At 34.7% G+C, this 26,015-nt stretch overlaps 1 protein-coding gene across 3 annotated transcripts; it reads right to left on the bottom strand.

The window, feature by feature from the left end:
* Window positions 1-600: 600 nt before the first annotated feature.
* LOC141561839 (ADP-ribose pyrophosphatase, mitochondrial-like) lies at window positions 601-24,916 on the bottom strand. Of its 3 annotated transcripts, none has more exons than XM_074301939.1 (2): window positions 22,785-24,916; window positions 601-2,482 (listed from the first exon to the last, which is right to left on the bottom strand). In XM_074301939.1, the coding sequence occupies exons 1-2, from the start codon at window positions 23,509-23,511 to the stop codon at window positions 2,298-2,300; spliced, it is 912 nt and encodes a 303-aa protein (XP_074158040.1). In that variant the 5' UTR covers window positions 23,512-24,916; the 3' UTR covers window positions 601-2,297. The 3 variants fall into 3 exon arrangements, with proteins under 3 accessions (XP_074158040.1, XP_074158042.1, XP_074158041.1); XM_074301941.1 differs by having other exon boundaries at window positions 601-2,478; XM_074301940.1 differs by lacking the exon at window positions 601-2,482 and having other exon boundaries at window positions 20,458-24,913.
* Window positions 24,917-26,015: the final 1,099 nt, after the last annotated feature.

Raw genomic sequence — 26,015 nt, 5'->3', positions numbered from 1 at the left:
ACCTCACATATCCTGTCAGTTGCTAAATCATGTCATTTGTAACTCAACAACTATAGCACATGTCCTTTCTTCTCTATTGACCATCCTAGTTCAAGACTTTATCATCTTTCATCTGAACTCTTGCAATAGTTTCCTATCTAGTCTTCTTTATCTAATTTCTTTTCCCTGTAATTTATCTTCTTCATAGCTATTGAAATAATTTTCCTGAAGTTCACATCTGAATATATCACTCTTCTACATCTCCCTATTGACTCTTGGATCAAATACAATTTCATTTTGTCTTATTCCTTAAAAAATATATATTTTGTATAAGCTTTAGAATGACATAATTATTAGCTCAGTAGTACAGATAAAAATTCACAAATAAGTAAAAACACAAGTCAATGCATGGACATATATATATATCTTACTAAAAGTGATGATTGATTAAAAAAGTTTCAAAATCAGGATTATAATAATTTATTACTAATTAAACTATTTGCAGGTTTTCTTTAGAAAATCAAAAGAAGTCAAGAAAGTTGATTCCCTTAAGTACCTAGTGGGAACAAGAAATGCCATGTTACAGAATAGATAGTCATCTCACATTATAAAGAGTACAACTTTTTTAAATTAAAGCATTTTATTTTTCAAAACATGTGTGGACAATTCTTCAACATTAGCCCTTGCAAAATCTTATGTTCCAATCCCCGCCCCCCCCCTTCCCCACGTCCTCCCCTAGATGGCAAATATTCAATATATGTTAAACATGGTAGAAATATATGTTAAATACAATATATGGATACATATTTATACAATTATTGTGCTGCATAAGAAAAATTGAATCAAACCAGTTTAAAAAAAAAAAACAGAAGCAAAATAAAATGCAAGCAAACAACAATAAAAAGAGTAAAAATAGTATGTTGTGGTCCACACTCAGTTCCCACAGTCCTCTCTCTGGGTGTAGATGACTCTCTTCATCACTTAACAATTGGAACTGGTTTGAACCATCTCACTGTTGAAGAGAATCACGTCCATTAGAACTGATCATTGTATAATCTTGTTGTTGCCATATATAATGATGTCCTGGTTCTGCTCATTTCACTTAGCATCACTTCATGTAAGTCATTGTACAATTTTTTGTAGTTTTAGTATGCATGCAAAAGCAAAAGCAGGACACAATAAAAATACATGTACATAGTACAACTATGTGCTAATCTGTTGCAAAAATTGAAAATCAGCAACTCTATGCAGAATTTGACAAAACCCTCCAAATTAAAACAATATCTACTCTAATATTTAGCAATTTTTTAATATTAAAGTGGATACTGGTGAATATAAATTGGGATCGAAAAATGAAAGGAAGCCATAGGCTTACAGATTATTACCTCAAAATTGAACTTCATGAAGGAGAGAATTAGAGGCAACATGCATGGCAATTACTGAACAACAATATTTTTTTAAAAAATTATCTTCACATAAGCAGCAGCATGATGCAGAGATGAGAGTCAGCTTGAAATATCTTCTGTCTTGTGTCTGCCATACATGGACTGCATCATCTTTGACAAGTCACTCAACTTCTCAGTACTGTAGGCAACCCTCTAAGATTGTAAGTTGCAGAAAAGGTGTGAGATCCTGCACTGGTAAAGGGAGTTTCCTCACTCACATGTTCCCTAACCCAATGAAATCACAAGTTCCCATCAGGATTCTAGGCTTAATCTCAAGGAACTGGGGTTCACTAATACTATAGCTCATGAGTCCCCTACTGGTATGCTTCCCAAAGTCATTAAGTTAGTTACAATTTCTCCCAAATCAATTAGTATATTAATACCAATTAGCTTTTACAAAGTGATATTTACTGAAAATGAATAGCAAAGGCCAAAGTACAATATCACCAGAAACTGGGATACACAGTCTCTCTTCTACATGTCCATATAGTTTTTTGGGAGAGTAGATTCAAATTTAAGCTAGTTGCTAAACTTGCACATACATATACCACATGCCACAGACACTTTCCTTTCTCTAACCCTCATTTTGGGGAAGACAGATTTTCCCGGCTCTGATAGTATTTTTCTCACTTCAAAGAGGATCCAAATTTATTTCTGTATGTATGCCATGGACAGTTACAAGTCTGCCTTCCTTATCTAACTGACTCAATGCTGGAATGGCAACCAGATTATTCTCTTGGGCTTATATGGTCTTCTCACCAGATTCAATTACTGCTATCACTGACTTATTATCAGTGAGTTATCAATAAGACCATAGATGACTCTGGTGGATCTCAAAGCCTTGCTGGTACCCTTGGTGCTTTCTTTAATGGACTACCCAGTATCACAGATTACGTATGTGTGGTTACTCATTAATTTAAAATCATAAAAAGGGGAGCCAACAAAAAGATGTGTCAGGCATTTAAGTGATGCACAGTAGCCAAGTGGAAAAACAAGGTTGCCAAAATGATTGTCCTTTCCTCTGGCTGGAGATAGCACTGTTCTTCCTTGAAACCTGTCTGGAAAGAAAGTAAGAAAGCATCAGCTTACACTTTTTTGTATTTGCAATACACTCAGTTTTTGGCTTACCAGCCAATTTCACTACACAGTAAATTGATAGACAGAATAAAAGGGGATACCTGGGCATGATCTGAAATGGGGTAGGGGAAGAATTCCACTATTAGACATGCTTGGAAATAGGTTCAACAAGCCTCCGTGTAGCTGTAACTGAAAGGGCATATAGCAGATGCTCAAAGAGCTTATTGTCACCATTAATCTCTCTCTCTCTCTGTTTTTTGCTTTTTATACTGAGACAATTGGGGTTAAGTGATTTGCCCAGGGTTACACAGCTAGGAAGTATTAAGTGTTTAAGGCCACATTTGAACTCAGGTTCTCCTGACTTCAGGACTGGTGCTCTATCCATTGCACCACCTAGCTGCCCCCATTATTCTCAACATTAGAAAGTTGTAAAAGGATTTAAGATGAAATTAGGAATAATGGGTGAATTCTACCAAATACATTTTATGAAATTTAAACTTAAGATACTGACATTTAAATATACTTAGGGACTGATTTTTGAAATATCTCAAATAAGGAAAGAAATGGAAAAGAATGGGAAAAAATAATAGATAATGCTACCGCTCTCTATCCCTCTGTCTGCCCAAAAGCAACTAAAGAAAATATTGGTAATGCTAACCTATTTTTTTTTTTCTGTAAGATCTTAATAATGATCTGTGCACACATCGATGAGATGTTTGATTAAATACAAGAAGAGAATAGGTAGACATTCACAATTTTCTACAACAATCCATATATTTATAGTTAAATAATTGACCATAAGATGTAGAAAATATAAGATTTTACTCTATCTTTTTGGCCTTAAGGTGCTTTTCCTTAAAAAGCAATCATCCATACATAAAAAATTATGTTTTTATGGCCAATATAAGTAGGAATCTAACTGTTCATCATCCTATGGAGTACACGGAACACAAATAAAAAAGGTGTCGAAAATGAAAGGAAACAGATTTGGTTTCATTTTGGTACTCAGAAGAAGGTCTCCAGTGTAGTGGACACATCTTCTATTAAGATAAATGGAAGGACATGGATAATCATACATTTTTGAGATATTGGGATCTGAATTATTGGATGGAGCATAGAAAGCAACAAAAAGAATGTACCCAGTGTATCAAAACATCCTTGAATTTATTAAAAATGAGTCATACTCATTGTTATTCAGAAAAATGTTTAGACCTAAGAATATGGGAAACAAAATTGGATTTTGTTTTTTTTTATACTTAGAGAAACTGCCCGGTAGCAAAATGAATAGAGTAGTGGACTTGGAGAAAGAAGATCTGAAATCAAATCTAGATTCAAACAATTACAAAAATTTTGCAAGATAGATAGTAAGATAGTAAAAGTATTGCTATCCCTATTTTGCAGTTGAGAGAAAGAGACCTAATGACTTTTTTATAGAGAAGCAGCATTTTTCTTGAGGAACCAGGACTCAGCCTAGGACTTCTGGATACAGGTCCTAGGGATTCAGAACTTCAAATAAAAACTTAAAAGAAAAAATGAATAGCCTGGTGCATGCACGCGCATGTGCATGTGTGTGAGAGAGAGACAAAGACAGAGAGAGAAAGAGAGAGAGACAGAAAGAGAGAAACATACAGAAAGAGAGAGAAATAACTTGTAGAATCAAAAGCTTTTAAGACTCAAGAGAATCACAAAGGTAGAATTCAGTCTCAAACCTTGTAACTTGTCAGTAGCTACTGAGCATACTGAGCTGGTATGTTAAACTTTCTTGTTGATGTGACAGGTTTTTAAAAAAGTGTAAATGACATTCCAGTCTTGTAATTGAGACCATTTATAGTTTTTTGCTATTATCTTACAGAGTAAGGACTATGATATGGGCCTTTTCTTTTTGTGGGTTTGTTGTTGCTGTTTTGGGTTTTTTTGGAGTAATTTTTCTAATTACATGTAAAAATAGTTGTCAACATTTTCTTTTTTATAAAATCTTTCAATTCTTTTCTCCTTCCTTTCCTTTTATCCCTTTTCCCCAAGATGGCAAGCAATCCAATATAGGCTATACATGTGCAATCACGTGTACATATCTCTACATAAGTCAAACTGCAAAAGAAGAAATAGTACAAAAACCAAGACACATATGTATACATATATACACACACACACACACATATATATATATATATATAAGTTCATACATAGGTTAAAAACTGCCATATGAATAATAATATACTATCACACACGGTTGTTATGTAGAAATTATATTTGCAAACATTTAGTGTAAAGCACTATATAAATGTGAGATATTATTACCACTATTAGGACAATAGTTTTATACAAGTCATTTTTTATAAGATATCAGGTAGAAATTTTAAAACATTTATTTTTGTAGTTAAATTATTAATATAATGCAAACTATCTAGATATTTATCACCCACTAATCAGATCCCTCTGTCCTTTCAAATATGGACAACATCATGTAGAGAAAATGATAGATGATAAAAGTTCAGATCCTGTTTCTGACACTCCTTGTGTGTCTTTGGGTAAGTCAATTAATTTCTTCATTTTTATAAAGAGAATTTGGCTCAATGGCATCTTAGATTCTATTAAGGTGTAGTTCTGTTACCATCTAAAGTCACTTCTTCTCAAGTATAAATTAAAAGGTAATATTTTTAAATAGAATGCTAACAACTTTTTAATTTAATCTTCCTGCTGGCCTGAATGAATTTCTAGAGAGGTTGCTGCCATTTATACCAAGCTTAAGATCTTTTTCTTTGTTCAGTTATTCCCATACATGGAGCTGTAGGAAAAAAACTGATATCAATATACCTTCAATTTATTTTAACAAGTTCATTGTATTTTTTTTTTCTTTGCATTCATAGTGCAGAACATCAAGGGACTGTAATATATTTAATAATTATTTTTCAAATGGTACTATTTTACAGTTCTTCATTCATTCTTCGTATATTTGAAGATATAATTTTCATTTAATTATTTCCTAAATATATTTATGCTTCAGAACCCTAACAATATTCTTCTGACTAGTGAATAATCTGTTATAAACCAAATAACCCTTGTTATACCCTCCCTTATGAACATATCCTCATTAAAAGAACCATAAAAACAGATTCTAAGAGATAAAAAAAGGATTTCCAAGGGAATGAAGACAAACCTATACATAAACAGGAATTTCCTCCATGACAAAAATCAAAAAGTGGTCTTTGTATGAGATCATATAAAGAGGTCCTCTGCTGAAGAGAAGCCCACTAAATTTGAGGTAGTCTATGCCTCATTTGATAGGTCTGCTTTTTAGTAGTTTTTTTTACAAGTCTAAATCTGTAACTTTACAATTTCCATCCCTATTTCCTAAGGCTGCCCCTGTAATCTTTTTACATGACAGACCACTTAAAACTTGAAGACAGCTAGCATGCTTCTCCTAAGTCTGCTTCCTAGGCTAACCATTCCTAATTCTCTGGACTGATCTTCCTAAAATATGGTATCAAGATTCTAAATGAGTTTACTTTGAGATATCCTCCCTTTATATTCCTTTAAAATCCATCCATAGACTTATTTGCTATTCCCCCCCTCATCCCTAATGTTTGATTTACATTGTTCTTCTAGTCAAAAAAATAAAAAGCTACCAATTACAATGGGCTGGGGGGGGGGGGGAACCATGTCACAAACAAGGATTTCTGTGAGCAGGAAGAAAGAGATGAAATAAGGATTTAATATTCCCATATTATTTGCCAGGTTTAGTACAGCCACAATACTAAGTGCTTTACAAATATTCTCATTTGATCCTCACAACAATCCTGCGAAGTAGGTACTATTATTACTTCTACTTTAAATTTGAGAAACTGAGACTCATGGAGGTAAAGTGATTCCCTTAGGATCACAGGGATCAGTGTCTGAGATTAGGTTTGAACTCAGGTCTTCCTGTTAAGGCAGTATATACTGTCACTGAGGTGCCTGGAAAAAAACATTTGATATTAAACATGGCTGATATAAAGTCAGAGTTTTACTTCTGAACTAGGCTTTACCAGTACATTCTATGTAATTCTAGTTCAAGTGAATTTAATTCAAATGATATTTATTAAGTACCTATTTTGTACAAAACACTATTCTAGAGAATGAAACACATATTTTAAATAAAATGCTAACCCTGCTCTCATTGAGCTTACAATCTATTGAAAAGTATAATATAGTTACAAATTACTATAACAACAAGAATTCAAAGTACATATCTTATGGACAACAGTGTTATTTTCTCACACACACACACACAAAGGACAATGAAAGAGATCTGGATAACTCTTGTTGCTTAAAGTCTCTCTTAGTTTCTTTTTATTTTCTTCTTCTCATCACCCATGCCTTGCTTTGTTGCTACCCTTATCATTCCTACAGCTATAAAATCTAACCATAGCTCATTTTCCTCCACTACCAAACCATGCTAAATACTTTTTGTAGCTTCCCTTTTTTCCTGACACTTCCTAGATCATCTCTAAATTTTAATTCCCATGCCATGTTTTATTTTTCCTTAAACTGACTGTCTGTAGTAATTACTTACTTTTCCATTGTTCCTTTAATTTTTTTTTAAATTGTTATTTGAACATTGCCAAAAGTTTCTCACTCATCTCCCCGCCCAAAAAAAGTATCAAGAAAATTCTTCCTTTTGGGAAGAGGGGTAATTGTAAAAAAATTAGGTCTAAATTGTTTGACCTCTTTGACTTCTAAAATAAGCCGTTAGGAAGGATAAAAAAAAAAAAAAAATTATTTATTGAAAGTATTGCCCAGAATCTAGGACAGTCTAGGTGCTGAATTGTCCAAACAATGGTTTCTTTTTTGTGCTCAAAAAAGGATGGGTAAGTATTTATGAAGCTAATGCTGAAAGGCAGTATAAATCCTTAAATCCTCCTCAACTTAAGACTTTTGAGAAAATAGCTTAGTGAGGACTTACAATCTCGTTTCTGAAATACAGCTTTATTGTCCCAACTGTAATACCTTCACCCTATGTGAAATTTTAGTATTAAACCCTGCCCTTATTTGTAATGTTTAATATTTCAATGTAAAATTTTACTTAAAAAACAGATGCCTTGAGGCAATTATTAAGGTATTGATTTCTGTTTTACATTTCTAGTTATTAGAAACAAATACACACAAAAACAAATTCCTCCTATCCAAACTCTTGTAAAACATCTGAAAAGTTGTATTGAATCTATAGGGTTTCACTTTTTTCTCAATAACTTTCTGGAGAATTTTTTTGGGGAAAGGAATGTTCCTGAAACAGGGAATTCTCCAACTACAAAACACGTTGGTTGTGTTAAAATTAAGTCATAGGAAACTGAAATTGCCCTAAAAGTATATATATATAGCTAGAGAATGAGATATGAAAAACTGAAAGAGTTTATACTGTCAGATGATGGATGCCATTATATGATAACCTTTCTTTCTATCCTTCATCCCAATGCCACCAGAATCCTTATACTACCCATATTTTATCATGTTGAAATAAACCCATTCAAGGGGATCAGCATCAAATAAGGTTATTACTAGATAAATTATATTTCTTTAATTCATTATTAATTTTTAAGTAGGATAGATTTCTTTTTCTTCACAAGGCTAGTAAGAAACTTGTACATTTTTGCTTATTTGTGATGAAACTTGAAGTTTAAGAAAAGGATCCAAAGACTTACAATTATGTAGTATTGTGAAATAACACTACAATTAAAAGTTTCCCTTGTAAAGAATGCTAATTATTGAGTTGATTGGATAACTAGGATCACTTCTGTATGTGATCATTGAACTTTATCCCCAGGCATAACTGAACCAATGATTATAACTGTTTTTGAGATTTTTAATCATAGATGAATTAACTATGTAGACATCAATACTGATTATTAGAAAAAATCAAATTGATAAATTTTGCCAGTATATTAATTTTGCATCCACAGATATTGGATGAACCAAAATTACATTTTCCTTAATAAAAGTGTAAATTCCTTGGGACATAAACCATTTTTTTTTGGTTTGTTTTACTCTTCCAAGGAGCCTTGCACAACAAATATTAGGTGCTTATTATATTCCTGATGAATCAGATATTATCACAATATGTGGCCATCTACCAATAATAAGACTCATGCATACAATTATATATAAAAGAGCATTTCAAAGCAATGAGAACTTTGGTAATATGATCAATATGACATTTCATAATACCAATTCTTTTTAACAGTCATTAATTTACTCAACATTTATTAAGTGTATATTATATACAATGTGCTATACCAATATTTTAGGCACCAGATTATATATAATAAATTAGCTTTTCTTATTAGCTCCATAGTTAGAGCAGCTGAGGAGCATAATGGAGAGAGTACCCATTCTGGAGTCAGGAAGATCCATTTTTTTTTTTTTTTTAGTTCAAATCTGGCTTCAGACACTTACTAGTTATGTGAGCCTGGACAAGACACTTAACCCTGTTTGCCTCAGCTTCCTCATCTGTAAAATGAGCTGGAAAAAGAAATGGCAAACTCCTCTAGTATCTCTACTATGAAAACCCCAAATAGAGTCACAAAGAGTCAGACATAACTGGAAAAAAAAAAAAAAAAGAAAAGAAAAAAAAAAAGAAAACAAAAACCTCAAACATTAGCTGCACATTTTACACATTATGTACAATGACCTGTTATTTCATTTTGATCCTGTTAATTAATCAACACAATATAGACACAGACACAGACAAAGCCATCCTTATCTGGTAAATTTTTAAAAAAGATTTAGTATAGTTGATTAATTTGTTCATTCACTAATTCAATAATTAATAAGCATTTACTATATTAGAGGTACTAAGCTAGGTCCAAATTGAAATATGGTTTTTGTTCCATATAAATGTAGAACTTATTATGTTAGGATTGCCACTGCTGTTGTAGCTGAATAATTTTCAAAATGGGACTCTAGCTCAAAGTTATCAAAATAAGAAAATACAGCAAGGTGAGGAGTAGGTGATGACGTAGGAATAAATTCTCAAGGTCACTAGTCAAACTTTTATTTCTTTATTTTTAAATGTATTTCTGTGGTAAATGAAAAATCCTTGGTAACTGGAGAAGAATAAGGGAACAAGGATCTGAGCAGAATATAATCTCTTCTTTCCCTCCTCTCCTCATATAACTATCTTGCTCAGGAATTGCTTTGAAATTAACCACCCTAAACATGTACCAGTTTGATTAGTTGAAGAAAAAAAAAATTAACTCACACTGGGTCATTTATTGCATTGATCTATTCAATTTGAATCTGTACTCTTAAGAAAGAATGATTTTAGATGATTGCATTATTTAAGAAGTGAACAGAGTTTACTGAAATCACACACTTTTAACAGAGCCTGTATAAGTGCATGATATGCAGAAATAATGCCAAAATCCCATACTCAGTTGGACACCTCCACTGATATTTCCAGTACACTGAATAGAAAAAAGCTGCAATCACAGTTGTGTTTTGCCAAGAGCAATGGAACTGTTAGTTGTTTTAAACTTGAAACTAAAAACAAATTAAGCAAAATGATTACATTTTTCCCTAGCTTGTCAGGAGTTCTGAAGTGTTCCTTTCAAATGATACTCAGTGGAATCTGCTACCACTGTTCCTCAAAAGAAAATCCAAATTATAGTGAAATACTAATGAAAATTATCAGTGCTTCTCAATCCAATAACTTTTTTTTTTAAGTCTAAACTCATATTCCCTAGAAGCAGCTTTCATTTTCTTAATAATTTTATTATTTTATATGATCATTTGTGCCTCCTTGTTTTGGGACAGGGAAAGAGCTAAGGAAAGGTTTATCTTTCTTATAAAGTCTTCCCCCCCAACCTCAGATTTTTGGCTTTATCTCTAACACAAGTGAGTTGAAGGCTTCTAATCTCAAACACCAGAACTACCAGTGGCTCAGTTTATAAAGGATTATAATTTAAAAATTCCTTTTCAATTAAAGTGAGTCATGCAGAGATGAGAAAACTGAGAAAACTACAAGATGTTACAGGTTCTAGGAAGTATGAAGGGAGATATTGTGAAGGTCTATTAGACTCATTAGTATATGAGATTCAAAATCAGGCATAGTAGTAAATCCAAACTCCTCAATTTGACTATTAAGCTTTCATTCTAATTTCACAATATATTTGTACATTTTGTTCATAGATCCCTCCCCCCTCCCAGGCTGGGGTTAAGTGACTTGCCCAGGGTCACACAGCTAGGAAGTGTTAAGTGTCTGAGACCACATTTGAACTTGGGTCCTCCTGAATTCAGGGCTGGTGCTCTATCCACTGTGCCACCTAGCTGCCCCCATATTTGTACATTTTGAATGTCCTACAAGTAAACATTGCCTGGATGCTTCATCATGAAAGGAGGTTACCCTGGACACTCAAAGACTATGTGAGTAGAGCTTAAACCTTTGCAGGTTGCTTTGGCTGGGAAGCCTTCAAGTATGGGCCTCGTAAAAATCTATGTCTGTTAAAAGTAGTTTAAAATAATCTCTCATCACTGGAAAGTTGGCCACAAGGGGGTCTATTTTGGGATCTTAGAAATCTGTGAAATACATAAAAATATAAAAGGTCAATAAAAAAAAGAAGAAATACACATTGATATAACTGTTGGTGTCCAATGTATATGACCTGTCATCACTGTTTTAAATGAAGTCAGAAGACAAAAAAGACAAACAAAAAAACCAGCTTCAGCTAAAAGGAAAGCCAGTTCACAGAATTTTCTGAGAGGAAATTAAAATTGTATCTCAATTTATCTTCTATGTATTTTATTTTTACAGAATTACTTTCATGTTATTTCGCTCCATTAGATTATGAGCCCCTTGAGAATAGGAACTATGTTTTTGCCACCCCTTTTTTTTTTGGGGGGGGATATATGAAGGCTACTATATAGTAATATATAGTTAATATACAGAAGGTAACTGATAAATATTCTTGGCATGATTGTGGAAGTTAGGTATCATAGTAAATAGAACACTAAGCCTGGAATAAGACTAATCTCTCTTGAGTTCAAATTTGGCCTTCGAAACTTACTAGCTGTGTAACATTGGGCAAGTCACTGAACCCTGTTTGCTTCAGTTTTCTCATTTGTAAAATGTAGAAAAGGAAATGGCAAACCAATTCAATATCTTTGATAAGAAACTGTAAATGGGTTCATAAAGAGTTGGCCATGAGAGTGAAATGACTGAAAAAAAAAAAGAAAAATAATATTTCCTGGAAAGATTATAAACTATGAAGAACATTTTAAAGCTTTTTTTTTCTTAATGTCTTATGAAATTTCAGCAAGTTTACAACTAAATTCCCCAAAGTTATAATTTGAAAAAGAATAAGACTGCAAAAAAATTTTGATTACTTCTAATAGTATATGCAAAATTACAGTTTAGTAGCTTTCCATTTTAACATGCGTTTTGTTGCTATTTAAAGTTATTATCATTAATGGCACATTCATTTTTTCTACTTAGTAGCACTATTTTTTCTGTTATATATAAAGATAGTTTCCAACCATCAACTCTGTAAAATTTTGAACTCTAAATTTTTCTCTCTCTTTTCCTTCCTCCCCAAGACAGCAAGCAATCTGATATAGATTATACATGTACAATCATGTTCAATTTAATTTCCACATTAATCATACTACGAAAAAATGAATCATAACATAAGGAAAAGGTCACAATAAAAAAAAAAAAAAGGTAAAAATAGTATACTTCGGTGTCCTTTCAGATCTATAGTTCTTTCCCTGAATGTGGCTTAGCATTTTCTACTTGTCCTTTGGAATTGTCTTGGATAAATGCATTTCGCAGAAGAGTTAAGTCTATCACAGTTGATCATCACATAATTTTGCTATTACTACATACAATGGTTTCCAGATTCTGCCCACTTTATTCAGCATCAGTTCATGTAAGACTTTCCAGATTTTTTCTGAAGTCAGCCTGCTTAACATTTCTTATAGAACAATAATATTCTATTACATTCCTATACCACAACCATTTCTCAATTGATGAGCATCCCCTCAATTTCCAATTCTTTGCTACCACAAAAAGAATGCTATAAATATTTATGCACATGTGAATCCTTTCTCCCCCACTTTTCAAAAATGTCTTTGGGATACAGCTGCATCAAGAGATATGCATAGTTTTATACTTATTGGAACATAATTACAAATTTCTCTTCAGAATGACTTGATCAGTTCACAACTCAACTAACAGGGAATTAGTATTATAATTTTCTCACATCCTTTCCAACATTTAGCATTTTCCTTTTTTGTCATATTAGCTAATCTGATAGGAGGTGATACCTCAGAATTGTTTTAAATTTGGATTTCTCTAATCAATAGTGATTTAAAGTATTTTTTCATATAACTATAGATATTTTAATTTCATCATCTAAAAGCTGTCTACTCCTATCCTTAAGACACAATTACCAATTGGGATTGATATGTATTCTTAATAATTTGATTCAGTTTTCCAAATATTTTTAAAATGAAGTCTTTATCAGAACATTGCCTAAATGTTTCCTGAATTTCTGCTTTCCTTCTCATCTTGACGCATTGGTTTTGTTTGTACAAAACTCTTCTCTTCTCCATAGATCTAACAGGTAAACTATTCTTTGTTCTTTTAATTTGCTTATGCTATCACCCTTTATGTCTAAAACATGTAGCCATTTTAACCTTATCTTCATATATAGTATGATATGTTGATCTATGCCTATTTTCTGCCATATTATTTTCCAATTTTCCCAGCAGTTTTTTGTCAAATAGTGAGTTCTTATCCCCTGGAGTCTTTGAATTTATCAAACACTATATTATTATATTAATTTGTATATCTAACCTATTCCACTGATCCACCATCCTATTTCTTAGCTAGCACCAAATAGTTTTGATGACTGCCATTCTATAAAATAATAGATCTGGTGTGGCTAAACTATCTTCTATTACATTTTATTTTTCATCAATTCCCATGATATTCTTGACCTTTTGTTCTTCCAGATGATTTTTTTTTCCTGGTTTTACAAAATAATTTTTTGGTAGTTTGATTGGTATGCCATTGAATAATTACTTTAGGTAGAAATGCCTTTTTTTTTTTTTTTTTTTAATTAGCTCTGTATACCCATGAGAAATTGATATTTTTAACTATTTAAATCTGACTTTATTTGTATGAAGTGTTTTATAATTGTATTCATATAGTTCCTAGATTTGTCTTGGCTGGTAGATTTCCCAAAATTTTACGTTATCCATGGTTATTTTCAATGGAATGTCCCTATGTCTCTACTTTCAAGTTTATTAATCTCTCCTTTGATTTTTCAGAATTTGTAATTTGGTATTTGAGATTTTTAAATTGTCCTTTCTCTAGCTTTTTTTAGTTGCATGCCCAATCCATTAATCTGTTATTTTATTCAAATAAGCATTTAGGAATTAAAATTTCTGTTAAGAACTGGGTCTCCTTGCATCCCTTAAGTTTGATACATTGTTTCATTATTGTCATTCTCTTTGATGAAACTAATGCTTCTATGATTTGTTGATCTACTCATTCTTTACTATTAAATTATTTAGCTTCCATGCATCTTTATTATAATTTTGATGCATCCTGATTTTAAAGGACACATTTAATATTTCTGCCTTTTGCATTTAATTATGAGGGATGTATGTTCTTATATGTGGTCACTGTGTGTTTGTGTGTCTGCATTTCTTGGTCCCATGAACAACTGAGAAAAAGCTATATGCCTTTTTATTCCCATTTAGTTTTCTCCAAAAGTCTATATCTAACTTTTCTAAAATTCTTATTTATTTTGTAGCTAGATTTATCTAGTTCCAAGAGGGGGAGGTTGAGGTCCCCTACTGGTACATTTGTGTTGTCTGTTTTTTTTTTTTTTTTTTTTTTTTTTGTTTTTTTATAATTAACTTAACCTGTCTAAAAAATTTCATGCTATATCACTTGGTATAAATGTATTTTAGCCTGTCACCTTTGTCTATGGCACGCTTTAAAAGATATCGTTTCCTTTCTTATTTAGATCTATTTTTGCTTTTGTTTTGTCTGGGGTCAGGATTGCTATTCTTGGGTTTTGGTTTTCTTTTTCTTTTAACTTCAGTTGAAGCATAGATTCTGCTTTAGCTTTTTATTTTTACTCTGTATCTCTTTGCTCCAAAACAACATAACATATTGTAGGACTCTGATTTTTCATTCACTTTGCTATCCATTCACATTCACAATTATGATTATTAATAGGGTATTTCCCTCCATCCAATATTTCTCCATTTATCTTTTTCTCTTTACTTTCACCCTCTCCCTCTTCACCATTGATTTACTTCTGACCACTACTTCCCTTTAGTCTGCCACCATCTCTTCCCCTCCTGCTTCTTCCTTCTCTTGTAGTAGCTCCACCTGCTCCTTTTCTTCCCCCTCCTACTTCTCTATAGAGTAAGATAAATTTCTGTATATAGCTAAATGTATACCTGACATTCAAGTTTGTTTTTTTTTATTTTAAAGCTAAAGTATTTCTTTTTTCTTTCCTTTTTTGTTACTTTAGAGAGTTTGGTGCATTCTCTAGGATGATTTCCTTGTAAGGAAATCTGATGCCAAATATTTTGCAGAAGACATAATTTTAACTTCATAATCAAGGCAATAAAAAAATGGTATGTGATCTCTATTCAAGAAAATTCAAACTTGTCACATTGTTGAGCCTACTGTAAAGCTACAGATATAAGTACTGAAATGTCCCCACACTAACATGAGTCTCCCCTCCTTGATTAAGGACAGAGTTCTGTCATGAGTCCTTGCTTGAAAAACCATTTCCCTCATTTAAAAAATAAACTTATATTTGATTCCTGATTCTCTTGTCTCTAGCCTGCTTTATTTGGCTCCAGACACAGATTAGAGGTAAATTCTATCAAGTTGACAGTTATTTTCATACTGTTATCACAAAATATCATATTAGGCATGTGGATTTGAGGGAAAATGCATAGGAAAAACATTCTTTTATGCTCAAATACCTCATTTAGTTAATGAAAGCTAAGCGAACAACCAAGATAGAAAGGATAAGGGGTAAAAAGTAGACTGAAATAGAGTCAATATTTTTTTTTTTGTCTTTTTATATCTTGTCTTGGGCATCATTCATATGCTGCAATGTTGATTTGTACAAAATCTTTAAAGGAATGAAGATAAGTTTAAAATACAGATATGCACATATATGCATATATCTGCATGCATACATACACATATTTTTAAAATAGTTTATTCCATAATGATCACCAGGGGAATTTATCTTTTCAAATCAACTGAGGTAGAAAAACAATTTAATCTGTCCTTTATTGCACTCTTTGGAATGATTAAGAAAGACTAAGTAAGTAAAACTACTAGTCTTTATCCAAACTGATTTTCATTAAGCATTCTGACACTGAGTCTCCTCCTTTTAAATCCCAGTAAAACTATCTCAGATGAAATCATTGTCAGACACTTTTCCAATCTTCTGGTTTCTACTAGTAACAGCATATGTTGCCAAGTTATCTTAGTATAAGAAATTACTAAAGGGATTTTTATCTGAACAGGTTATTTCCTCCCTACCATTCCCTTTTTAATGTCTAGTGAATGATGAGCAATTACTTATGATATATAGCTACATGTGTCTCCTTATAAAGTTTTTGAGGCAAAACTTGATGGGAAGTGGAATGCTGTGATTTATTATAAACCTAAGCATGCAAGGGCAAGAGATAAAATTATTTGGTAATGATATATATGATATATATGACAAATATCTGATGTGGAATCTCAAATTTGTTCAGTAGATTTCTCAGATCCCTACTCTTTAAAACTGACCATTCCAAAGAATAGAAAAATTAACTCACTGCATTGCATTCTCATTCATATAACCAGTGATGGTATTACTGAATAAATACCTTCTTTTGAATATTTACAAAAGTATATAACTGAGCTGTTGTATACAATACATGAAAAGTATTATTAGTTACTAATATATATAAAACTACACATTTAAAAATTATACCACAGAAAAGTTGGAAGCAGCATTGTATGCCATTTTATAGTTCACTGTAGGAAGATTCATCAATGAATAACAATAGCAAAAGGGATACTAATTAAGAAGGAAAGTCTGAATTTATTTTTCATTCTTAACATTTGCTGATAGTAATTTAAAAATCAGAAATGCATAGAACCAGAGTTAAATCAAGAATTCTGTGACACCCCTGACAAGTGATCACCTAGCCTCTGCTTTCAGATTTCTAGTGAGGGGAAACCACTATCTTTCAAAGAAGTTCCTTCCAGTTTTGAATGGCTCCAAGGATGGAATTTTTTTTTTCCTCCATTGAGTCTAAATCTATGTCTCTCCAACTTCAAGTAAGTTATTTATAATTCTTTGGAAATAAGTGGAGTGTATTTTCTCTATTACATGACACTTCTTGAAATATTTTGAAAACAATTAGACCCCAATTGTCTTCACTTTTCCTGCTAAATGTTCTCACTTCCTTCCAGTTGATAGTCATATGGCATAGTTTCTCCAAGATTAAAATTAGCCAATCCAAAATGCATTGTGCTGTTGTGGGAAACAGATTACACTTTAGCAGAGGTCTTTTAATAAGGGTTGGTGAGGGGGCAGCTAGGAGGCGCAGTGGATAGAGCACCAGCCCTGAATTCAGGAGGACCCAAGTTCAAATCTTGTCTCATACACTTAATGCTTCCTAGCTGTGTGACCCTGGGCAAGTCACTTAACCCCAGCCTCAGAAAAAAAATAATAATAATAATAAAAAAAATTAAAATAAAGAATAAGGGTTGGTGAAATGCCTGTTTGGGAGATAGAAAAGATATCTCATTGGATATAATTTGAACTAGATGTTCTTTTTTGAGTCTGAGATTGTTATATATATTTACATCACTTGGCACACAAGAGATACCTTTCTGGTCCTTTTTGGACAAAACAAAACAATGGTGGTAAAGACAAAAAGGCTCTATCTCCTAAATGTAATATAGTACTTGGCATGTAACAGATGCTATGTAAATGCTTCTTGATTGGTTGGGCTGGTTGATTATTGGCAACAATTGGCTGCAATTCACCTGGACTTTTAAAAAAGAAAAAGTCAAAAAACAGCACAAACCTGGCACAGACACCATGATGTACAATAAAGTATTTATTTTAAACCTAAGCTTGCAAAGACAGGGAAAAACCCAAATAAACAATAACTTTAGTAATAGATTTTCTTATTCAGTTGTTTCAGTCATGCCCAAATCTTTAAGACCCCAATCTGGGGTTTTCTTGGCAAAGATAGTATAGTGATTTGACATTACTTTCTGTAGTTCATTTTACAGATAAGAAACTGAGGAAAACAAGGATAAGTAATAGGAACTTGGGTAATAAATAACTGAGGTAAATTCTCAAATATACTCAGAGATTTTTTTAGATAACAGAATCAAGAGTTAGAAGGGACCTCAGAGGCCTCAAACCATACACAAACAAGAAAACCCAATGAGAAGTTATTAGGCCTTGGCTTGAAGGCATCCAGTGAGAGAGAACTAATTATCTCTCAATGCAAGAAATTCTACTTCATAGTTCTGAAAGTAAGGAAGCTTTCCTTATCTGGCCAAAATATGTCTGTGCTGAAATTCTGATAGTAAGCTTTTTTTTTTTTTTTTTTTTTTTTTAAATAGCCAAAATATGTCTTGCTGAAACTCTGTTAAAAGCTGAATAGCTAATAAATTCTTGGTTAATTGATTATTTTACCCTCCAAAAGGTAGAGGAATCAATTAGGGGGACTAATATCCTGGACTTAATCCTCACCAATACCAAGGATAACTTATTTCTGGATTATAAATTATGAGAACATTTAGAGAAAAGTGAACACTCTATCTTAGAATTTCTGACAGAGAAGGCAAGAAAATCTAGAAACAGTGTGACATGGCAATTAGACTTGTGGATAGCAGATTTCAAAGAGTTCAGAGAAAGAATAAATAGACACCATGGTCTAAAGTTCTATAGAGGAAATCATCTCAGTAGTAAGCTCTCCAGAATACAATTATAAAGACACTAAAAGGAATTACTCTAATAAAAAGGAAAAGAGTTCAATGTGGATATACAAGTAATTTACTAACCCAACTTAGATTTTATAAAGATATAGAGAAGACCAGATAATGGAGGAAAAAATAGCCTCTATAAGAATAGTATCTGAAGTGCTAAAGCTCTGAGTTAGTTGCAGATAATGAAGAAAGCTAAAGAGAAAAAACGGCATATTTGGGGGTGGTATTTGTTTTGTTGCTTTTGCTGTTACAGGGAAAAGAGGATAATCAAGGAAAAGATTTGGGGTGTAGAGAGGTCTGGTTGCTCAATCTTTTATTGTTTCTGTTTTCTCTATTAAGAAAGACTTGTGAAATGGAAAGGCTGACAGGAAAGTAAAAGTCAAAATGAATAAGAAGATAGTAAAAAAAAAAAAAAAAAAAAAGTACTTTTGTCTTTGATGAGTGGTCCATATTAAGTTCTATCTTTCAGGTACTGATACTGGTGGATTTAATTGCTGAACCACTGTCAATGATCTCTGATGGTTCACAGAAGGTGGAAAAGGTGCCATTGGAACCGAAAAGAAAAAGACCATATAGTCTGAAAATTAGATTCCCATGAGCTTCCTTTAAATTCCTGGCAATAATGAAAAATGTATTACTAAGGCAATCTTTAAGAGATACATATCAGATATAGATATAAAGAAATGCCGATTATGGATTTTTTTCAACAAGAAAAAAATACCAAACTAATCCCATTTTCTCTTATGATATGATAATTTGATTGGTAGATTAAGGAAACCTTGCAAACACTTTACCTAGCAGCTAGTTGGTAAAGAATAGAAAGTTAGGTCTGGAATCAGACAGATCTGAGTCCAATTTGACCTCTGACATTTAATAGCTATGTGACTGTGGCCAAGGCTTCTAAATACCTGCTTGCCTCAGTTCCCTCACCTCTAAATTAGAGATAATGCACCTAACCTCACAGAATTATTCTGAGGAGCAAGATAATAACATAAAGTGACCTGACACATTGTAAGTACCTAAATTTCATATAATGTGATATATTACCAAGGTTTCTGCAAAGCATTTGACAAAGTTTACCCATTATGACTAGATGGAGATATGCATGCTACAAAGTAGAATAGTTTGGTGGATTTTGGAACTTATTAAATAGCCATAGGCAAAGTATGGTTTGATATCAACTTGGAAGAGCTTTAGTGTACCACCCCACTTATTTAACCTATCTTTCAATCAATTAATAAGCCTTTATTAAGGTCAGGTACAAGTAAGGCATTAGTAAAACAAATACAAAAGGCATATAATCCTCTACATTCTTAAGAAGCTTATATTCTACTAAGGGCATCCGTCATTTTCATACATAAATGCATGGTATGTACAAGTAAATACAATGGTGGGGGGATAGAAAGTAACAACTAAGTAACATTAGGAAAAGCTTGGTGAAGGAGGTGGAAATGGAGCTGAACTTCAAAGGAAGCTCCAAGATGAAGTGAGGACAGAAAATATTCAAGGCATGGAATGATAGGACTGAAAAAATCTAGCACTGAAGAACAAGACAGGAAGCTAGCATTGTAGCTTGAGAAAGAAAAAGGACTGAGAAATTACAAAGTTGAATGTGAAAGGAAAATTAGAAAACAAAGAGTTACAAAAGGAATGATAAAATGAAGAAAAAAACCACAGGAATTTTTTTAAAAAGCAAAGTTGAAATTAAGGGGCAAAAAAAAAAAAAAAAAAAAAAAAAAACTGAGGGACATTGTCCTTTTTAGCTGTTGGTAGTGGTTCTTTTAGTTCCAAAACTATGGCTTTTCAGTTCCATAAGCATAAATTAAAATATCTGGAAATCACCAAATACTTTTCTATCCACATCACCTGCTTGAAGAAAGGATTTTAATTGAGGGTGAGAGATGTATAAATCTTTAAAAAATAAAACAAATCATGATGTTTAAATAACCCAGAGAAACCTTTAATTGCTCAAATTACTTTTTTTGTTGTTCTATACAGTACTTAAGAACAATAAAAACAAATCGTACTTTTTTTCCCCATGAAGTTACTCAAGAACAAAAATTAAATTGATTTTTCTATGTTAAGTAAAAGCATCACCATACAGAATTGCAAAGTTAAGAGAAATTTCCAAATTTTAAAAATAAATACAAATAAATGCCAAAATCCATTGCCACATAGAGTAAAAAAAAAGCTGACTTTTTTTGTTTGTTTACCTCTTTCTTTCCTAGTTCAATACTCATATTCTAGTCATTTGGTCCTTCAGTAACAGTAATCCCAATCCCCAAAGAGCCTTGTTTTTTCTTTCCTCCCCAATTCCTCCAAATCACTCTGTTTCATTAGAGTGCCGCAGTCCTTTGTTGTGAATTAAGTTAATTAATTTTAAGTGACCTCATTTCCCTTACTCCCAAAAATCCTTTTACCATTTTACTTATCATAAAATACTGCCCATGTGACTTAAGGCAAGTACTTAAGTCTGAATGTGTCCCATGGTGTTTTATTATCTGTAAAATGCATGTTTAAAAAGTCCTGAAATTAAAAATCAGAATAACATAGATTTCATTGATTACAGAGAACTCCTAAGAGCAAACTACCAGTACTGAAAGAATCAACAAAAGCTCCCTAACAAGTCTTTGAGGGCTGCCAAAGATGGTTTAGAACTAACACAGCCAGTGTTTGAATTCAGGTCCTCCTGACAAGGCCAACTCTACCCACTAACACCACACTTCCTCTGAGGAAATAATAAACTTACTTTTTAAAATACACTTTACATTAGCACAATCTTTTATGGAGTTAGCAGATGGGAGGGAGTTATCAGTGTGTCACTGCTGTTCATCTAGCACTGCTAAAATAGAGGGAAACAGGAGTGACAATAAAGATAATCACTATATATGTGATTTAGTGTTTTCAAAGTGCTTTCACATCTATTACATTTTATGAGATCCTGATAATAGTCAAAAGAAGTAAATAAGGGAAGTATTATCCTCATTTTATACATGAGGGAACTGAGGATCAGAAAGTTGGTTTAATCCAGGGCCACAGACTGGAAATACCAGTACTCAAACCCAGGTCCTAACTCTGAGACCAGTGCTTATTACAACACATGAAAGGTACCTCAGAGTTTATTGAATTTATTCAGTCTCACCCTATATCCAAATCATAAATTCTGCATATAACATAAACCTCTCCCTTAAAAACCACTAAGGCCCAAAAATATAGTATCCTCAAGCAAGCACATCACATTCCCCCCCCCCCCAAGTTCTAGACAAGGTTCTAAAAGGGAAACAATGTTTATACAAATTCTAGGTGTTTTATTACCAAACAGTTGATTGCTTTGAAGTTAAAAATACTTAGTTTCATTTCTTAAAAGCAGTTTTAATATGACCATACAAAGTTAATTTTGAAACTGTTAAGACAAAAATCAGGATACTTTAGATCATTGCTAATGTTATGGCTCCTTCTGGTGCACATGTTGTGGCATGAAAATTAGCAATACTACAAAATTCAGGTAGAGAAAAATTAAACAGAACAAAGTACCAAGTGAGAATTAAGTAAGAGAAAAAAAAAGCAAAGGAACTTGGTGGCTAGGCATTTATTTTGACCTACAAGTATTAAAAGAGCAACAGTTATTTAATTTTGGCTAAGGCAAATATAAAAATAATATGCACAAAACACTATTTATACTTATCTTCTTACAACTAAAAAGCTTTTCTTCTCTTTCCCATTTCACTATGTTTTTAAAAATACCAATCTCTGACTCAAAGGCAAATACAGATAGTTTAGCATGTGACTTGTCTTTTTATTTTCCCAGTTCCTGACCCACTTACTCTTCCAGGCAGACATTCTCTCTAACAAAGTTCCTTTTTTTATTCTTGTTGTTAAGTGAGGAAGGCAAGTACAGAAAAACCAACCAGTACAACAAAAAATTCTGACATTATAAGCAAGGATGCACAACAAATTCCCTCCTCCCCGCCTTTTGCAAAGAATCAGGAGTTGTCTTTTAGTATCTCTTCTTTGGGGCCAAACTTGTGACCTTTTAAAACTGAATATTCTCAGCTCTTTCCCTGATCCCGTAGCTGTTTATTTGAAGACCTTAAGTATACTTGGAGTTTCTCAGTTTTCACCCCAGTGAGCTCCTCGCTTCTCAGCCACAAGTTCAATGAATTGGGAGTGACTGGCATAAAGTTTGAGTTTATCATTGATTTCCACCCATTTAACCTTCCCAGCATCATCTCCTGCTTCCAGAGTCAGATTATCCATTGTCTCACCTGTTTCATCATGGTAGTTCACAGCTTCTGTCTCCATCCATGCATTATCAGTGTTCCGAGGGTCATCCACATAGCCCTTATAAACTATGAAATGCTCCTGGTTGAAGAGTTTGTGCAACTGTTCCTCCAGCTCTTTCTTTTCAGCCCTGGACTTCTCTAAGGAATTCATTGCTTCCTCACCAAACTCTCGTTTCAGGGTGGCACTGATTTTCTCTCCTGGATCCACCATCCCCCCTGGGATGGCCCACTCGCCACAGTCTTTCCGTTTGATGGCTACAAATTGGAGGATGTTTTTTCCAGAAACAGGATGGGCGACTTTATTATGTCCATGGTTGTCCCTTTTCCATCTAGTAATGATGGGGTCCGCCGCGTGGTTTGGGCCCCAACGTCCCAGAAGTCCCCTGCCAACGAGCCCAGTGCGCCCCGCGGGATTTCTAGGCCGTCCATTTTCAATCTCGTAGGGGCCACTGTGGCTCTTCCGGTCAACAAGTCCGTCCCTTTCATTGAATTTGGGAGAAAAATTTCTTTCACCTATTTGGGGGTCTGCCCACGAAGGTCCGGCCAGGATGGCGGCTGCCGTGTACTCCACAGGATTATAGTCCCGCCATTCCACCAGCCAGGCTACCTTGTCGTCGGGGACATGGCTTCGTTCGACGGTGGAGCGCGGGTAAGGTGAAGTGCGAGCCTTGCGGTGGAGGCTGCCCACGGCACGCACGGCGTACGACATAACAACGGAGGTGAGACAAGTTCGCAGGAAGAACTCTCGCGACGCTGCCAGCGTGGTTCCTCGAAGCAGAGGCGAAGCCCTGAAGGCCAAGGTCACGGCCAGCCTGGAGGTTCGGGCGTCTCTACCAGTGGCTTCTCTGGCTTCCTGGAAGAGGCTTCCAGGAACTAGGCCACTGTCAGCGCTGGCGCTGCCTCTGCGGCTCCTTGGGCCCTACAGGGGGCGTCTGAACTGGTCGCTCGCCCACTCCTACACGAAGCACTGCTTCTTTTTGCCTTAAACTCGACCACCCACTAAGGAGCAGCGGACAGAACAGCCTGCCTCTCACTATTTGGCCGTGGGGCGGTCTCAGGGGAAGTGGCGCTAAGTAGTCAGGCTGCCTAGGGACCGGAGTCTGGAAGCGCAGAAATCTAGGCCCCGCCCTCTCTCTCTGGGCCCGGCCTCATTCGCGCCCCTACCTGCTCTCAAAGACCCAGCCCCTTCAGACCCAACCTTACCCCCCACACCCTCGGCCTAGCAGAAAATTCTGACCCCGCCTCCTGCCCCAGACTTGCTAACACTTACGGATCCCGCCCCTCCCCCAGCTCAGCGCGACAGACAGAGCCCTTCCCCTAGGAAACCCCTAACCTCCGACACGCGCCCGACTTAGCTTCACTCACAGACTCCACCCCTTTCCCCCCACCCAGCGCCCAACTTCAGGCCCCGAGACCCGCCTCGAGCCCCTCCCACCCCGTCCCTCACCTAGACCGACCCTTCCTACAACGCTCCCATCTGCGACCTTCGGTCCGGTCTCATTCACACTCTCAGACCCAGCCCACTCCTCGTCCGCGCCCCGCCCTCGCGTGCCCTCCGACTCCTGCCCTATATTTTATCCCACGCTCCCAGCCCCGCTTTATACCCTCGGCGTAATCTCTGTGCCTGGCCGGAGCTCTGCTTTATTCCTTTAGGGACTTTCCTCTCAGGTCGTCACCTCCCTTAGACTGTCCCTGCATATTTTTAAATACTTCTGTAAGGACAATCACCTCCGGGTCATTTCACATCTTCCCCAACTCCTCCCTCCTCCCCCCCCTCCTCCCAAGTGGAAGTAGGTCCTGGGGCAATTTTAGTGTGAGCTGTCACCATCCACTTCCTGGAGTTTCTCTTTAAGTTGCAAAGCTCTCTATAAAAAGGAAGGAAACCCACATTTAGTGCTTTACAAATACTACTTTATTTGGTCCTATCGACCTTGGAAGATAGATGATATCACCTTTATTTTACCGTTGAAGAAATATGGACTTACTCAGGCGGATACAGCGAAAGCCGAATTTGAGCCCAGGTTTCCCAGAAGTCTACTCCTCCTCCTCTCCAACTGGAAATGGGAAGGCTTGGGTTCGGATTCTACCTTAAGACCCATTAACTGATTTTCTTAGCCTTCATTCTTCATGGGTAAAAATAAAAACATTGCATTAGAAGGTTCTGAGGACTCTTCTTGGGGGTTGGAAAAAGTAAGTTAAAAAATGGCCTGGTACCACCACCAAAGTAGAAAATTACAGGCATAAAAGACAAACGGCCCAAATGTGGGCAAAGAATAATGTCAGGTTTCATTTTTAAAAAATTCTGAATTTAGAGTCAGAGGAACTGGGTTCAAATTCTGATTCTTGCACTTAAGGACATCTGGGAATTTGAACAAGGCATTAAACTTCCCTAGCCATTGGTTTCCTCATCTACAAAATTAGAAAAGGTGACCTTGCTCCTCATGGGTGATCCAACAACCAGGAAGTGACAGAAACACAATTTCTAAATAAATTAACAACTTTGGAATGTTGAAAAATGCATCGTTGATTCTTTTAGTAGTAATATTTGGTTCAGTTCTTCCCTTCAAAGCATGAAGAACTCAACATAATCACACAATCTTAAACCGAAAAAGAATTTAGTATAGGATTATCAAGCACTTCAACTCCATGCAAGAATCTCCTTTATATAATCTTTACCAAGTCTCTGAACACTTTCAGAAAAACAACTATAAGGTTGCAAATTTCATTTTTGGACACCTTGATTTAACACATTTCTAAGTCTTGAGAAGTGCAGGTTTTGGGACTTATCCTATTTCCAACTTTTTTGTTGTTTCTTTCTCCAAACATAAAACATCCATACATCATGGTACCCCAGGCCATCTTTCTGCCTGTCTCTCTGTCTCTCTCATTCAGTCTCAATTTGAAACTTCCTCACCCAAAAACCTGCCACTACATGTGAAGCTGTCTTTGTTCAGGTGCACAGCATTCTGTTACTACTTAATACCCACAGTAGAAAGGAGCTCCTACTACTAACACTAATGCCCTTAAGGAATCTCTTCTTCCTTCATTACTGAGTACCTGGCAAGTGGGGAATCAATAATAACATTTACGTAATATTTTAAAATTTTAAAAGCTTATATGTGTTATTTAATCTTCACAATCAACCTATGATTTAATACTATTATTATTCCCATTTTACAGATGAGGAAACTGAAGCTGAGAGAGGTTAAATGA

This window comes from Sminthopsis crassicaudata, chromosome 3 (genome assembly GCF_048593235.1).
Source record: "Sminthopsis crassicaudata isolate SCR6 chromosome 3, ASM4859323v1, whole genome shotgun sequence".
Classification (NCBI taxonomy): domain Eukaryota; kingdom Metazoa; phylum Chordata; class Mammalia; order Dasyuromorphia; family Dasyuridae; genus Sminthopsis; species Sminthopsis crassicaudata.
This window is presented reverse-complemented; position numbering and strand designations above follow the sequence as displayed.